General features: G+C 36.2%; 1 protein-coding gene across 1 annotated transcript in view; it reads left to right on the forward strand.

Annotated features, from left to right (window-relative positions):
- The window catches only part of zbtb20 (zinc finger and BTB domain containing 20), a 35,020-nt gene extending 21,306 nt beyond the window's left edge, over positions 1–13,714 (forward strand). Inside the window, exon 4 of the mRNA XM_018691714.2 lies at positions 1,254–13,714. Coding sequence (XP_018547230.1) covers positions 1,254–1,789 — 536 coding nt within the window. The 3' untranslated portion in view covers positions 1,790–13,714. The remainder of the gene's footprint in view (positions 1–1,253) is intronic.
- The last annotated feature ends 3,275 nt before the right edge of the window (positions 13,715–16,989 follow it).

Genomic DNA, 16,989 nt, shown 5'->3' on the forward strand with positions numbered 1-16,989 from the left:
AAAAGAAAAAAACAAATAAAAATAGCTGAGGTGAGAGTGTAATTTCTTGGTGTCATTAAGTGAAATCATGTGGCTACACATTAATTCACTCAGTGCAGCAATAAACAGCAGATACACAGGACTTCATTAACCTGCAAGATACTACTCGCTCATTTTGCAGTGTTATCAGTCTCTTCCTCTACTTGTTAGTTTTACATAATTATCAGTATGTTAATATTTTACAGCCCATAATGTCAGTAGAGACAATTATGTAAAACTAGCTTACATCTTAACAAGCTGACAAACATACTAAACAGATGCATAAATTATCTGGTTCCTGATCATATGGGAATTAACACTATTGTGTGTTTTTCACAATTTCCCTTGAAGAGTTTCCCTTCCCTTTTCATAAAATATCACTGTGTTACAGTTTTGCGTACACGTTGCCATAACTGTATCAGAGCTTCTTTAAAGAAAAGCCTTTCCCACATTGCTGTAGCGTACAAAACCCAGTCAAACAAGCATCATGACAAACGTTAATACAGGTTTAAATAATTCTAGCGTGAGGTATGTTCCTTATCTTGAAAAAGTCACACTCCTGGCTTTAGGCGTCTGATGTTGCTGCACAAGTAGACATCAGTTGAACCTGCCACATTGTATGTGTAGTGCTAAAGGTCCAGTTGCTTTGTTCCAGGAACAGAATTGGCCTTGATTCGATCCTTAGCCGCTGATATACAGACATCTTTTGTCATTAATAAAACTGACACATGTGCCTTCATAAAGGTTGATTTACACACAGAAGCATGCTGACACTGCACTCACAGTGGTGCCGTGTTTCATATCAGAAATGACCACACAGATTTTAATATCTCAGTGAAAGCCCTAATCAAGGTGGCCGTTTACATGACAAACAGATGGAGCTTAATTAGCCTTTAGAGGGAGAAATGGAAATAGAGTGGGAAGTTTTGGATTCATAACAATGATTTTTGTTTTCCCATGAATGATGCAAATATGACACATTTTTCTGAAACTCAAGCATTACTTGACCATTCAGTAATAGAGCCTGTTGAGAAGATGTGCGCATATGGCAACAGAGTCACATTACAATATTTCTATAATTCATATGTTCAGAAATGATTTTCCAAAAACAGAAAATCTATGTTTAGAGCCTCTGTGGGCCGCAGAGACATTTTTCTCCCACATTTTTAAAACTAATCCTCAAAATTTGTCTCTTCTTTTTTCCCCTTAATGCTTTTTTTTGCATGTATATCCAGGTGAGAAGCCTCATCAGTGCAGCATCTGCTGGCGCTCGTTCTCCCTGAAGGATTACTTAATCAAACACATGGTGACACACACAGGGGTGCGGGCCTACCAGTGCAGCATCTGCAACAAGCGTTTCACCCAGAAGAGCTCTCTCAATGTCCACATGCGGCTGCACCGTGGAGAGAAGTCCTATGAGTGCTACATCTGTAAGAAGAAGTTCTCACACAAGACCCTGCTGGAGAGGCACATGGCCCTGCACAGCACAGGCAGCGCCATCACAGGGCTGTCGGGGAGCGCAGGCACCCCGGGGCCCGTCTCCATTCCCATGCCTATGGCTGTCCCTGAGCCTGGACCTGGAGTGGTGGCCCTCGCCATGCCAGTGAGTGGAGGTGCTGGAGTAGGGGCTGGGGTTGGAACAGGAGTGGGTGTAGCTGCAGAAGCGAGCTGCCAAGAAGGGACCACCTACGTGTGCTCCGTCTGCCCTGCCAAGTTCGACCAAATGGAGCACTTCAATGACCACATGCGAATGCATGTCTCCGATGGATAAGTACAAATAGATAAACTTCTTTCAAAAAGAATGACAAATAAAATGGCACTAGATTTTCCTTTTCTTATTTTGAGGTATGAAGAGTAATGAGTATAGACACTGGCACATTAAGTTTCCCAAAAAAAAAAAGATTTTTTTTTCTGTTATTCTAAAAGAAAAAAAAGATGGTGGCCTTAAGGCTTAGTAGTTTGATATTGATCTACTGGATGGATCCTAACTACAGGCCTCTAAATGTATGCTTTCCTAAAATACTGATTTATGTGTTGAACACTACCGAAAGGCCTACGAAAGAAACACATACACACAAACACACCTGTAGTGTAGATATGTCTGAATGAATATACATGTGCATTTATGTTTGAGCGTGTATTTGCATGTGTCTGTCTGTCCGTGTGTGTGTGTGTGTGTGTGTGTGTGTGTGTGTGTGTGTGTGTACATTGCCATGAAACATAAATCATGGCAGTTGTGAAACCCATACTGACCAGTTTGGAAACTATAGATGTCCAAGCTTACTGTGGTATAATTTACAACAACAATAACAAAAAAATCATCTGGGGTTGGGCTACATATTCCCTCTAAGAATACTGATGGTCACAAGATTGCCTTCTTATGTAAAATAAAAAAGGAGAGTAGTTAATTTGACACTGGGTTTTATTTATTCCTATGGTATTAAGGGATTATAATGCAGCTGTTGTCAAGGTACCAATTTCAATCATTTTACTGAAATGTAACTTACTGTCAATGGTGACAGAGACAAATATTTCTCATATGTTTTGTAATTGTTGTCCATGCATTTTGATGGTTTACTAAATTAAGGTGTGTTGATGAGACAGTATTTGAGCAAAAATATGTTTCTTTTTTTCTGAAGTTTGGAGTTTAACTCATTTGCATACACTGCCACTAATATCTTAAAAGACTGTTAAGGCTAGTAGACCTCTTCCATTTCAAAACATAAGAAAAAAAGAAAGATTCTTTTGCTGATGGATTTTTTTTTTTTTTTAAAGCCTTTTACATCCACAGTTATGGCAGGCTGGAATATGCGACTAAACTCTCTCCTTCATAATTGCTGCTCTTCAACTTGCACCTGACTGTTATGGGATGTAGATTTAAAAAAAGGATTTGTCACTTTTAACTATTGTTGTTATTGAGTAGCCTACATGGTTTTAATTTGATAATCCCATTATAATACTGGGGGGGTTTAGGCAAGTTGTTGATTGGAACAGTGTTAAAGAGGAGGGTGGGGGGTTTAATTAGAATCAAATTTGAATTGGAAATAAATGCCTAGAACCCCTGGATAACCTGTCCATTACCATTGCAGAGATATTTCAGCAGGTGAGAGCTAAATGCATCACTCACCTCCTGAAAGCTCAAATGCAATGCGACATTTTGAAAGGAAAACACAGTCTCAAAGCAAAACAAGTAGCTCCATTGATTGATATGACACTGTTTCATGATATACCACAAGTTGCAGATGGACTTTCTAGACAATAGTATACATTCCTGAATTTTCTAAAACCTATAGACACAGCATGTACAGAATAGATTTGGAAGCTAGTGTGCACAAGTTGTCATCCACGCATCACATCACTTAAGGCTCATTTCTGATATTTGAATTGTTTTTGTATTGCTTTTTATCCAAAATTAGGACACACACACACACACACATGCAACTGCCTGCAACTGCAATCTGAAGGATTTGCTCATTTATGTGAGCAAACACTTTCGTAGTTGTATTGTTAAAAGAATAACTAACTGCATACAGTGGTCTTAAGAAGACCCGCTGTAGATTCAAAAAAAACAAAGTGCTACTTTGCACATTTTCTTAAAATGCCTGTGCTTAATATTTAATCATTTTCCTTAAATGAACTTCTATGATTTTTCTTTATTCAATTTCAAAGGAAAAAACATTTTTTTAAATCTTGATAAGTGGACTGCATTATTTTCTTGCATATATGTTGCACTGCTTAAACCAATAAGTGCACTACTGTTAACAGAGATATTATAGTTTTAGAAAAGAGAATTTTTTCTTTCTGAATCTAACATTTGGTTGTAGAGTTCACATGTAATAGAATAGCTTTGTTTCAATTTATTCATTAAGTAATTCAGCGGTTCTTGGCTTTTGTTATTGCTTGCAGTTACCTACAGTATATACCCGTGCCGTGTTAATGCAAGCATTTATTTTTATTTAAATTTGTACCATTATGTGTGCTCATCTATGTTTTAACCTTGGAATTCATTCTTTTTATGGAGTCAGTTCCCTATAACAGTTTATTCAGTTGCATTTCTTTAGACACAGAACAGATTTTTCCTATGAGAACATCCAAGCCAAACAACATTAACAGTGAAACAACAGTAATAAACACAGCTCCCGTCCAACTCCGTTGGCGGAGGTAATAATAATAACTATTATTATATTATAAATGATAATACATTTATAATGTGTGTGTGTGTGTAACATAAATGATATGTGTGTCCTAGAACAACTTTCTGTGGGTTTAAAGGTGTGCGGAGGTGATGGAATGCAGCTTCTTTGATATCTGTCTGTCTGTTGTACACAGTTGTGTCTCTTCCTTAGTGGTCGTATGTCTGTGAGTGTCTGTGTGTGGTATATAGCCTAATCAAACTGTTGATAAGTGGAATATCTGAACTGTAGGGCTTCCTTTGCAATATGCAGCACAGGTACTATGAGAAGCAGCTCTCCAAACCTTTTGGGCTAATACAGCACCTGTAATATTTGTTCCGAGATTTTGACTAAAGCCTAGGTCAAGTACTGTTGACTTTATTGTTTGGAGAAGTTATGTCAAGCATTTTGATGCTAAATTTCACATAATTGCTACTAGATTTCCGATCCCTGTGGAGTCAGTTTGGAGTGAAGTCAAGTGATAACCACGTGAGACCTGGAGAGATTCTGTATTCTGGTTTCTTCTCAGTTAAAAAAAAAAGAAAAAAAAGAAAAGAAAAGAAAAGAAAAACATTGACCCCACATGAGAAACACAGTGAAAAAACATGAGGTTAGTCCTCAGTAAAAGTAGCACATTATTTAACATTTGATTGGGCCTGTCTCCTATGGTGTGCATATAAGCCTAAACTGTATGGTTCCTGTTTGTAGCTGTTGTTGCCAGGATGGCAATATTGCTGCATGCTAGTGCTATATTTGTCTCTACACAGCACGTGGAGGGTAATCTCATGCCTTAACAGACAATGCACTAAATAGAATATGTAAGCAACTGCCGAGATCTCTTTCCAACAGTATTGCCACATGTATGGCACACAGCTCATGATGTTGGTGTTTGTTGTCCGTTCAGTACCAAGTTAAACACTGCCAAACTAACATCATCACTTCTTTGAAAGCAAGGCAGAGACATTAATTGAATTGTTTCAGTGTAATGTATGTATTCAGTAATCTAGCATTCCTTCATGGCACCTAAATTTTACATATTTTGTGTAAACACATATATCAAATGCACTATTGACTGTAGCTAGATGAGTACAACCAGCTTTGTGGTATCATTGGTCTAAATAGTAGGTTAAGTAGCTCGATGTTGGTTTTTGAAATATTTGATTTCACAATTACACTATCAATTGTTTCTCTATCACTTTTTTCTTTCTTTCTTTCTTTTGGAATAACAAAAGTAGCCAATCTCAACGTTATCCGGATGAGGGCTAATAACTCGTCCCATCGTCAGTTGACTTCTTGTATCATACGGTGTTTGATAGCAGACCAGGCTCGGAAGGGGAAAGTACCTTCTCTCCAGTGTGTCATAACGTGCTATAGCATACCCAGGCTCCCCCTCTTCCTCCTCCCTCCCCCTGTTGCATTAGCATCACATGCTCTTCACTGTCCATAGTTATATATTCCTTATACTGCTTCAGCTACTCGTGGTGGTGCTTAATTCTCTTTTCTCAGTGTTGCAAAAAGTCGGTTGAAAATTGTTGAAAAGTTGCAACATTATCCAGAAAATAAATCCTTATCTCAATCGTGCTTCTTCTAGTTGTTAGTTTGAAAAAAATAAAAAATAAAAGTCTAGACTTTATGTTTGCAAAGTGTACGCATATTTTCCAGAACAAAACATATTGAAACGTAGAAAATAGCATTGAGCCTGCAGCTGTTTGTATTGTGTTTCAAATATATTACTGTTCATGTTTTGTTTATCTTAGTGTAGAGACACAGGGTCTACAGTACATTGTTGTCCTTCTTGCAGTATGTTTAATTCATCGTTATACTTCTTTATTTCAAACTTCCTCCTGCTTTTTTCTGGTGATCATAGTGGTGTTGTTTATATACATACATAGCTTCACGCGAACTGGATAAAGGATAGTCAGTTATTGAGTCATATTTCACAGTGTACTATATATATATATATATGCATATATGCTTTGCGTTGAGATGAAAACAAGGAAATGGAGGATAGTAATGGTGAGGGTCATGTTGAGTAAGGAACAGGTTCATTTTATTCTGATAAGCATACGTCTGTCTTCCTGTTTGTCTTTCAGTCAGTCTCCACACATTTTAAGTCAGATTTTTGTTTCTCTTATTTTTAAGCATGAATAAAGTCACAAAGTTAAGAGTAGAATACAGAAAACACATGAAACCATTCAGATAATACTTAACTGCATTTTTTTTTTGTCCATCTACAATACGCATAAGAGTGAAATAGATAACTTCTTACAAATATACTATATATATTTAAGTATCACCATCTCCACACAGATAATAAATACATTTTCAGATAGTTTGATAAAGACATAATTGCAGCTAGAGTATACAGTACCTTGTGGGATATAGGGAGTATGCCTATCAAGTGCCTATCAGTACATACAGCAACTATACAGAATATTCATAGTTTTTCTCTCCTACATTGCACAGATACAGTATATACACAATGGTCTATTAAAAATATACTATTTATACTATTACTGCTAAAACCTGCTGGTTGTGAGTGCATCCTAAGAGAACCCTTTAAAATACCTGAAATGTTCTATACATATACAGTAAAGGCTACATCTGCAAGTTTTATTTTTTAATCGTACATTTATACAGTTTGGAGGATTCAAAGATATAAAATGTCAATCACATTTTCATATTTAAATTTAATATAAATAAATGAAATATACGTTTAAGTAGGATTAGATGGTAATTGATAATTAGATGTGAAAATGAATGACCTTTTTCTTTTTTTTTTTTTACTGTTGCTCTCTCGTTGATATTGAGCGTTTTTATTTTCAGTTTTTGCCATTTGCAAACAAGCCATATACTGTACTGTACTGTAATGTACTGTATGTTTTGTGGGGGAGAGGGCAGTGGCACTTTGTGAACAGCAGAGGGAGCCACACATCAGTTTGAGGAGGTGAAGTTAACTCACTGCCACAATGAGTGAAAATCCGCTTCATCTTTGGATATTTTTGAATCTTGTGGTAAATAATGCCACTCCTCAGATTATAATTAAATATACAAACTTGGCAGTAGTTACCTCCACTGACACTTAACTGTAAATGAATTTTAAAAAGGGTTTGCAGGCTGTAGGAACTGGCAGCTGCTTTAATAGTTGGTGTTTCAAAGTACACAATGTGTCCTTTGACCTTGATGACAGGCCCTGCCACATGCAAGCCCGTGCCCAGTTTCCCCCACAGTGATCATTAAAGTTTTATCTTATCTGACAGCCTGGTTGTTTACGTACAGCTTGAAACTGTAAAGGGCAAACGACAAGCAACGGGGGGGAAAAAAAAGAAACTGGTCATTGAACGTTAGACTAGATTTTCATAACCGCTACTTGGAGGCAAAACGAGATTACAAATTAAAAGTTTTGGCTACAGATGAACACAAGCACTCAGAACTCACAGGTATTTAAGAGCTTCATTTAACAACATGAAAACAAAAGTAAAAGGAAATATGGTAGGAGAAAAACCATAAATCAAGATTCAGGGCTGAGTGGCTGCTAGATAAAAGATTTTTGGGATGGCGTATTATTCTGTCCCCTGTGGACTAATTACCACAGTTTTCTCTCTCTAACCTTCTCCAGCCTAGTTACTGTGCCAAATTTAGAAAAAAAAGATTTTTTTTTTTTAAATTATACCACTATTGTTAAATTAGATGTGAGAGCCAAGCAGGAAAAGGAAAATGTAATAAATCATTTAAAGTAAGAAATTTCTGTTAAACTTATAAGATAAACATAATTTATAACAATAAAATAAGCATCATACCAAAAGAAAGTGATTGCCTTTATTTTGAATCTTTAAATCCTCCATAATACATAGTGTTCAAGTAAATAGGAGAAAACAGCTATGATTAACAAATACACATTTTGACGGCTTAGTTTCATAGACATTTAATGTTAAATATGAAGCATTAATGATGTAGGCAATGTGATATAGCTAGTCCCTGTCATCCAACTGTCACACTATGACACACACAAACAGCATCTGTTCAGATTTTGTAGACAAAAACATCCAGATTCTGTTTTCACTTTGAGCTTTTACACACACGCAGCAAAGCAGCTGTTCAAATTTTAAAACTACGACACAGCTAAACTAAGCTATAACAACTTCTAGATTATATTAACTATGATGCTTTTCTCCGAACATGCAGTTATTCACACTACCCTGATGAGGTTGTCAGTAAAGCGTCATCATCAGGTAACTAACATCTATCAGTCCAAATGAAGCATGCAGTCCTGTCTACACAGGTTTTTTTTTCCTGTAGGGGAGTACTTTACTTTGTTTTTTATTTTGAGTGTCCCTCGACAACAGTGTTTTTTTTTTTTGTTTTTTTTTTATTAAATCACAGTGATGAGAAGACTCCAGTGTGATTCGGCCTCAGAGGACTAAACATTGAGCCTCTTTGTGTTCTCACTTGCTGTAGTCTTTTTGGCTTAGTCCGGCTCCACGAGATGATTAGTGTTAAAAAGTGTGCAGCAGCGTAACTAAAAACATGCATTCCTGTTCAAGTTCAGAACATTCCAAATCCTAGTCTGGCATTCATTTTCCACACTTAACTAACCTAATATTAAAGAGGATTTCCAGCGCTTAAATCATTTTACAGATACTGTTGGGATATTTGATCACGTTAGTGGCAAACACTACCCATCACATTAAAGCATAGTTAACATTTACATTTCCCTCAAATAGATCTTTTTAAAAAAAAAAAAAAAAAAGGTCAAATTTCTCAGTGAGATCGCGAAACCTCATAAGCTTCCAGCATAGCTTTACGCTTGTGTGGACTGGTTCTAAAGACAACATGCACTATGCTATCACTCTGTAGGTTTCTCTTGTATCGTGGGAGAGACATAAAATACAAAAACAGCAAAAAGAGAGGTCAAGGCTCTTCTTCACCGCAATGTTGGTCACTGTCTCAGCCAACACATTGAGTCTGCTGTAACTGACGCGCAGATTTAGACTTAAAAAACTTTTTTTTTAGCACTGTAATGTTCCTAAAGGGGCTGGTGGCAGTAATTTGTAAAACGGGGGCCATGCTTTTCATTAGGAGTCGAATGAAAAAAAAAAAACTGTACTAGACAATGTTTGTTTTGACAAACCAAAGAAGGGTTAAGATAATTTAAGTTTTATGGAGAAACTAACATTTCTTTTCTACGTGTGTGGGGGGTTCCTATACGATCGGGGGCTAGGATTGCTACAGGTATTTTAGGGTTTTCTTTGTTTTTCTTCTCATGGCAGGGTGCTTGTGAAAATGCATCTATGTTTTGTCACTTGATCATTTGTTTATAGTTTTGTGGTTGTGTTAATTTGCCTATTGTAGACCAAAATAGATTTTTTTTATATAAGAAATGCAACAAAACAGAAAAATGAATCTGACACAGTAGCTGTGATGTAAACTATCGCATGTTAAAACATGTATAAGATTGTAAATGTTGCATTGTTCCTCAGACAAAACATAATAATACTCAGTAATGATTGGTTATGTCTTCTATACACACCTTTAGCAAATAAGTGTACACCTGTTCACCTTCACATTGGATTATATCTAAATAGTTTGTCTGACCTTTTTTGTTGTTGATGTTATACATTGGCACTGTCTAATATTTTAAGGCTGTCCCTAAAATACTAATCTGACATTGTGACTTAGAGAACATTTAGCCATTTATACTTGAGATGGACCAAGATGTTAAGTTTGCACATATTTGTAGGTTGTTTTATTAAGCCAAAAAACAAGGAAAGAGAATAACAATACACAACTTTCAGTCTCGACAAATCAAGTCAAATCTCGCTGAGGTGCTCACCATCTCTGAGCAAACATCACAGTCTTTCATGTTCACTGAAAAAACAAACAAACAAACAAACAAAAAAAAGCATCACAGCCAGCCATCACTACACGATGAAAACAAAAATAAAACCAAACTGTAACATGGATTTAAACGTCATAACGTGGTCCAAATATTTATGAAATCGATGATCTATTTTTGTAATAACGACACATCATCTGTAAACAGAATGTAAACCATTTGGCAAAAAAAAAGAAAAGAAAAGAATTGACAATATTTTATTACTGTAAACTCTAATTATAGGTGAATCTGCTGTATATTTTTCATCCTGTGTGTTCAAAATAGGAAATTTGATTACTGTAATTCGGGCGATGTTTTAAACCCGGTGACAAAGACAGAATTTCTCAAATATTGACATTGCAAATCAGAAAATTACATGTGCCCTAATATAAAGCAGCTTAGGTTTTTATTTTTTTCATCTGGCTTTCAGGCTTTTTGCTGCCATATCCTGTATGTAGATGCTTTTGTAAACATGCACTTGAGTTGAACTATGAGATGTGCTTATAAATATGTGTATATTTTGTTAGGCTATTATTATTAATTTTTTTGCATACATTAGCTTGATATTTTATTATTTCCCTAAAAATACTTCTCCTATATAGTTATGAACTTGGCAGAAGTGGAGCTGTTGTAGTAAAGGTAGTTAACATCACAACTAAGCAACCCTGAAATATATGCTGCAGTAATGTGTTTTCAGTTTGTTTTTGATAATTTATGCTCCAAGTTGGTTTGTATTTTATTATTATTATTATTGTTGTTATGAAACAAGCTTGTTTGAAATGTATTGACTGCTGTTTTGAAAATAGGGGATAAAGTTTTTTTTTTTTTTTTTTTTTTTCCTAAATGTATGTGCAAGAACGTTTTTATAATATGATTTGTCAAACACTGGACTGGAGCGAGTTTTCCAACATTTCCAAGTTGAGAGATGTATTTGACAGACATAACTGCACAGACGACACCCGTTAGCACAGATGTGAGCTGACAGACGAAGCACATCCTCCCAGCTGTACTGGGGAGGGTGACTAAACATGGCCGCCAACCTCCCATTCAAAATATTTAAACATAAGAAGTTAAGACATTTCCTTTGTGCTGGCAAACTGCATTCATTGGGTGATGGGTTACATTTAATAGAAAATATTTATCAGGGTTCTCCCTCCAAATTGTTGCATGGCATTGACTGGTGACAGATTTTTTTTTGTTTGTTTTATCTTATTATTTTCTGAAGACAAAAGAGTGCTCTCTTAAATATTCAGAAAAAAGATGTAAAGGGACACCACTTGACAGCTATCCAGTTCTCAAATTCACCTGGTATGTTCTTGTTATAGTAGAGCAGATATGACAGTTGAGTCTCATTACACACCAACCACCACTTCTCAAACCAGAAAAGAGATTTGCACTAGACTTATTTTGGTCTTCTTCTATCAAAAGCAATATAATTCACTCAACACATTTTCGATCCATAGTATCTGACAGTTGTCTGCCCACAGTGGGAATGCTGAGTATATGGTGATATTTGATTTGATTTTTGTATTTAAAGGTACAGAATCGGTCGCCTTTTTAAATGCACGTGGCATCCACATGTTGTTGTTCATATGACAGGTTTTGTTTCTTTTTTTTTTTTTTTTTTTTTTTTTTTTTGTAGTCGCCCAGCAGGTCCCCCTCCTGCCCCCAACCCCCCACCCCCGCCCCCACCCCCACCCCCACTCTCCCCGGAGTATTAGTGTCCAGATTTGAGGGGCATTAAAACTGTTGTTTCCTCCTGTGATTGTTTTGGACAAATCCAGCAGCTCTTACAGATCTAAAGTTAGGAAAGGGATGTATGAGGGAAAGGAATCATTTTCCCATGAGTCAGTTGTCTTCATCACACAGCCAACCACACGTTTTAAAGATAAACACAAATACCAAAAGATAAACCCAGCTGTCCATTGTCATGCACACCTTTTCCATAGAAAACACTCGTCTTATATCTCTGCATATTTGGTCACTTTGAGTGTTTTTTGTTTTTTAATCTGGGAAGTTACAAAAAATGCTTTAAAGTGAAACAATAATGAAATACTTCTTAGAGGAAAGAAAAAAATATATAAATTCCAAATGCACCTTTTGTCATTTAAAAACACAGCATCATTGGCAACATACATAGAGAATCTGTGTCCACCAAAATGTACCATACTTCATCCTTTTTCAATGAGGTCATTCTCAAACAGCATTAATTACTGACCTTTGACGTCGTTATTTTGTTGATGGATAAGTGTAAATTTTTCAATAATTCACAAACAGCAAAACTTCACCATTTTATCTGGATGTAGTAGCTTTCCTGTTTTCACCGCTTTGTGGTGTTGTTGAAAGATGTTGCGGTTTGTCTAAATATGTTGCGTGTTAGAGGAAGCATAAGTATGTGCCTTCTTGTAATCTCCTTGGTGAGCTTGTTATTATTGAGAAGCTGAAGCCAGCCAATTGTGTTTGCACTAAAACCAAATTGCTTTTGTGATGTAGACTATTTAAGCAAGCTTGTTGCGTCACTTTAACCGTACAGTATGCATGAGGGTGAAATTGGTAAGTCTAGGGCTAGAGCTCTCATCTGTTGACCTGTAAACCAGTGCAGCTTAGAGGATCTTGTGAATATATCTTGGCTTAGTTTCGCATTCAGTTTTTCTATTCCATCTCCTTACTCATCAAGTTTGTCACAATTTCAACAGTTTAAAAAAAAAAACAAAATAAAATAAAAATAGTAAAAAAAAAAGCAAATAACACATACCATGAATACAATACAGCTTTTACTTTCACATGCCACAGTTAGAGAGTTACACAACTGCAGTAGAGATATTCATTTCTCTGAATCCATGGGAATGCATGAGTATACGAGGTCGCCTCAAGACTATTGGTCAAATTAATTTAGGTTGTTTTTGAAAACTTGTATTTATTACATATTTTGTTGACATCTAAGAAAGGCCTACATGCTTTGAGTCTTACAAATGCACCTTATTCATGTTAGTCCATGTGGGAAAACACAAAAAAAGAAAAAAGGAAAAAAAAAAGGCTGGCAACGTAATATCTCTGATTTAGCACCTTACTACACAGCATGTTTTCACTTTATGCCAGTTTAACTATTCTTCCATATGTATGATTTCAAAAATAAATCTCATATTTTGTGAAATTGTTTCATGGGATGTGCCAAAGTTTGGAGGCGATCTCCCAAGTGTTTATGCTTATCATTTTCTTTTTCTCCTCCTTCAGTTATAGCAATGGTATGTTTCCTATAACAGTGTGTGGAATCAATTTATCTCAGCAAACAGTATCATTACTTGCCATTTTACAATAAGCCCTGTATTTCACATATATTTACCAGTGATGTGTATTTGTTATTATAAAGAAAATAGCCGTAAAAGCTTCATTATGTTACATAATATTGTGACTTTTTTCGAAAAACTGTGAAGACTTATCTTGCATATACTTTATACAGAAGTATTAAGCCTTAATACAAAAGACTAAAAAAAGTGTGGAAGAATAAACTGATTGTTGCTAAGTAAGGATGATTTTTGTAAATGTTACCAGCACTTTTTTTGTAATTTTCACTCTCTGAGGTATTGTACAAGTTCAAGCTGTTTGTGAAGTTTGATTATGAAGGAATAAAAACTAGTACTTTCCTGTACTTCACAGAAAGTCTTGTTGCTGCTTTATTTTTTCGGTTGTTTTTCTCTGACAGTTTTTATGGATTTTCTCGTGATTAAACTGCACAGTATTCCAGTACATACAAAAAAAACCCAATTTCCCAGTAACATTAATCTAACTATCGCGTGACTGCAATGCCAAGAATTACAAACTGATACCCTGTAAATCCTTAAAATCCACACTGATAGATAAAGTGTATCTGTTAAAATCAAATACATTTTCATATCATAAATAATATTTGCCTGGTGTGATGAGATCCTGAACAACAGGCTGGATTGTATCCCAGGATGCACTGGGCAGAAGGCAGGAAACACCCTGGACTGCATAAGCTGCCAGTCCATTACAAATCTAACAATGATTAATAAACAATTGCAGACATACTTCACACTTACAGGCAATGCTAGTGTAGTGTGCAGTACCAGCAGTGTTTGGATTGTGGGAGGAAACTGATGCAGCCAACATGTAAACTCTACACAGAAAAGATTTTCCAGGAACCAGAGCCTAAGTTACTGTGAGGACTTTGTGTTAACTCCTGAGCTGCTGTGCAGTAACACACTCATTCGCACAGCTGTTCACAGACCAAACAAATCAAATAAACACCCTGATTAACTTAGTGCATGATAACCAGAACAACCAGAACACCGACATCAATTTTAGCTTTTACAGACGGATCGTCATATCTGCCAGATGAAGAAACCAAGGAGTGTTAAACTGTATTTTTACTCCGACAAATAAAAAATAATGATCACTATCACTGCAAAATGAAATAAAGTGAAAATGTACTTGGATAAGATTCATTATGCATTCAAGTCAAATTGATTTCCACCCTTTAATAACCTCCTTTAATACAATTCTATTAATAGCTTCAGTTCCAGCAAGGCTAACCATTGTCAATTTTAGATTTGATTTTTTATTATTAAATTGTGATACAGTTTGTGTTAATGCTCCATACACTTAGGTTGTAATCTGCTAAACACATTATAGAACAAAAAGGAGGACAGGAAGAATGGCCTTTATTGTATTCTAATGCTGGATTCGGGTTGTGTTGAAATATTGGTTTAAAAGATTTATTTAGAGGAATGAATTATAAGGGCTTTTTAGAATGAGCCTGTCTGAGGAAAATGGTTGCTTCACCATGGCTTGGCTTTTTATTTTCTGATTATTTATTTATTTCTACTCCAGGCTATTTCATTTTTTTCAGTTTTCAAGCTTATATATTACAGCTAAAACCACACTGTCAACATAAATGAAAAATACAGTAGCAGCCTGATTTTTAAATATATTTTTACATATTTTCCATTGTGCATAAAGTTAATCACAGTCTTTGTACCTGATCATAAACTGATCTGATGCTGGCAAACTTGCTCTCTTTGAGTAATGACTGTGACACACAGGATACACAGGAAAATTATGTAAATGATTCCAAATCCATCCATTTTATTTGCTGCTTTAATAACCAGACAGTGTTTATTCATCTATTCGTGCACCTTATGACTACTCTTCCTTTATTTTCTGATATATTGCATTGTATCATAAGGTGTTATTATGCTATTTTGTACAAGAGGATGAGGGGGAAACAGCACATTAAAATCTACAATACATCAACCTATAATATATCAACAGCTCTAAACTTTATCTGTCAAAAAAGGCAGCAGTTACAGTATTGGAGTATACTGTGTTGCACTGTGCAGGTGTTTATGATGGTGTCCGCTTGCATTACCTTTGGGACTCGCTGTCACCTGATACTTTATCGCAGTATCATCACAAGGAAATAAGTCATATGGGGTTTTTCTTTTTTCAAGCTTCAGACACCCCGCGTTGAGTGCACGCGCAGAGGGTGTGGGAGAGCGCCGGTTTCAACACTTGTTGGTCAAAGGCGCCCCCTGCTGCCAGTCTGCAGTATCTCAGGCCAGAGCAGTGGGGGATTAAAACCATGGGGGAGTGGACCTTGAAACTTCCGTTTCTGAGCGGTGTCACCGCTAAAGTGTCCCGGTCACGGCGTCTTCTCCTTGATTTGACATTGTAGGAGGAAATAATTCTGGTTTGTTTGTTTAGATGGACTGTGAACGGTGTAAGGGTCCGGTAGGAAGAAATGAGATCATCCCCTGTTAATCTACACGACATCCGATAATATCTTCTTAGTGTCGCCTTGGCATCAAATCTACACTACTACTACCACCAAGTACAAATGTCTTGATAATCGTAGGAGACGTCTTTATTGTCAAAGGTCGTCGCCAATGTATGATCACTGTGTAGATATGACTAATAGAGGAAGTATTTATACAACCAAACCTTCATCACTCACTGGTGTTGGTCACACCTACTAATCATATTTGATCCAACATGTTTGAAGTCAACTGAGGACACACCTAACTTCATTCATGAGCCAAGGAAGAAATTTTAATTTAATGTCCGGTAGCGACAGCTGTCAAAATTAGAGTTGTAACCATTAGTCTATTACCAGAAATGTAATACCCCCCCTTTGATAATCGATTGAAGTATCAGTCATTTTCTCAATGAAAATGCCAAACATTTGCTCACTCCAGCTTCTCAGGAGGAGCAGACTTAATCCTTCCCTTTTGTTGTATAATCACTGTGGCTTCAATGTCTTCAGTTTTTGCACTGATGGTCAGACAAACCAAGACATTTGAGGAGGTCACCTTGGGCTCTACCAAACCATTAGGCTTTTTCATCGTTTTTTTAATGGATTAAGCTACTTGATCTACAATGAAAAAAAGTTTGATGTCAAAACATTTTTTCATGCACAGGCTCCATCTTACAGAAATACAACTTTGTACAGCACAACTAGATGCATTTTAGTTACTCTGCATTACAGGGTCTGGTGCGGTCAAATCTTAAAATCTCACTTAAATATTTTTTCCTTGAGATATGAAGATTTCAGGGCAATATCCACTGATATTTTCCAATGTATGTTCCTACCTGATGTCAATATGCACTAACATTTTATAATAACTTCCAAGAACTAGTCTACAACTGGAGTAACTGTTCTCCTGAAAGTTATTTGAATTTGTTGTGAAATGTATTCTACAAACAACCAAGACCCCAATATGGTCAGTAACTTTTATCACCACAAAATGAGCAAGCGTAAAATTCATGTCAGCCCCAGGTGACTGTCAAGTCATTTTCAAAGGAGCCAACACTCAGGCGTTCTACTCTACAATCCCAGTAATGACCATGGTCAAACTAGGAAGGCTCAGGAAGAGATAAGCATGAGTAAATATAGCAGTTGGGTGT

Source organism: Lates calcarifer, linkage group LG20, assembly GCF_001640805.2.
Source record: "Lates calcarifer isolate ASB-BC8 linkage group LG20, TLL_Latcal_v3, whole genome shotgun sequence".
Classification (NCBI taxonomy): domain Eukaryota; kingdom Metazoa; phylum Chordata; class Actinopteri; family Centropomidae; genus Lates; species Lates calcarifer.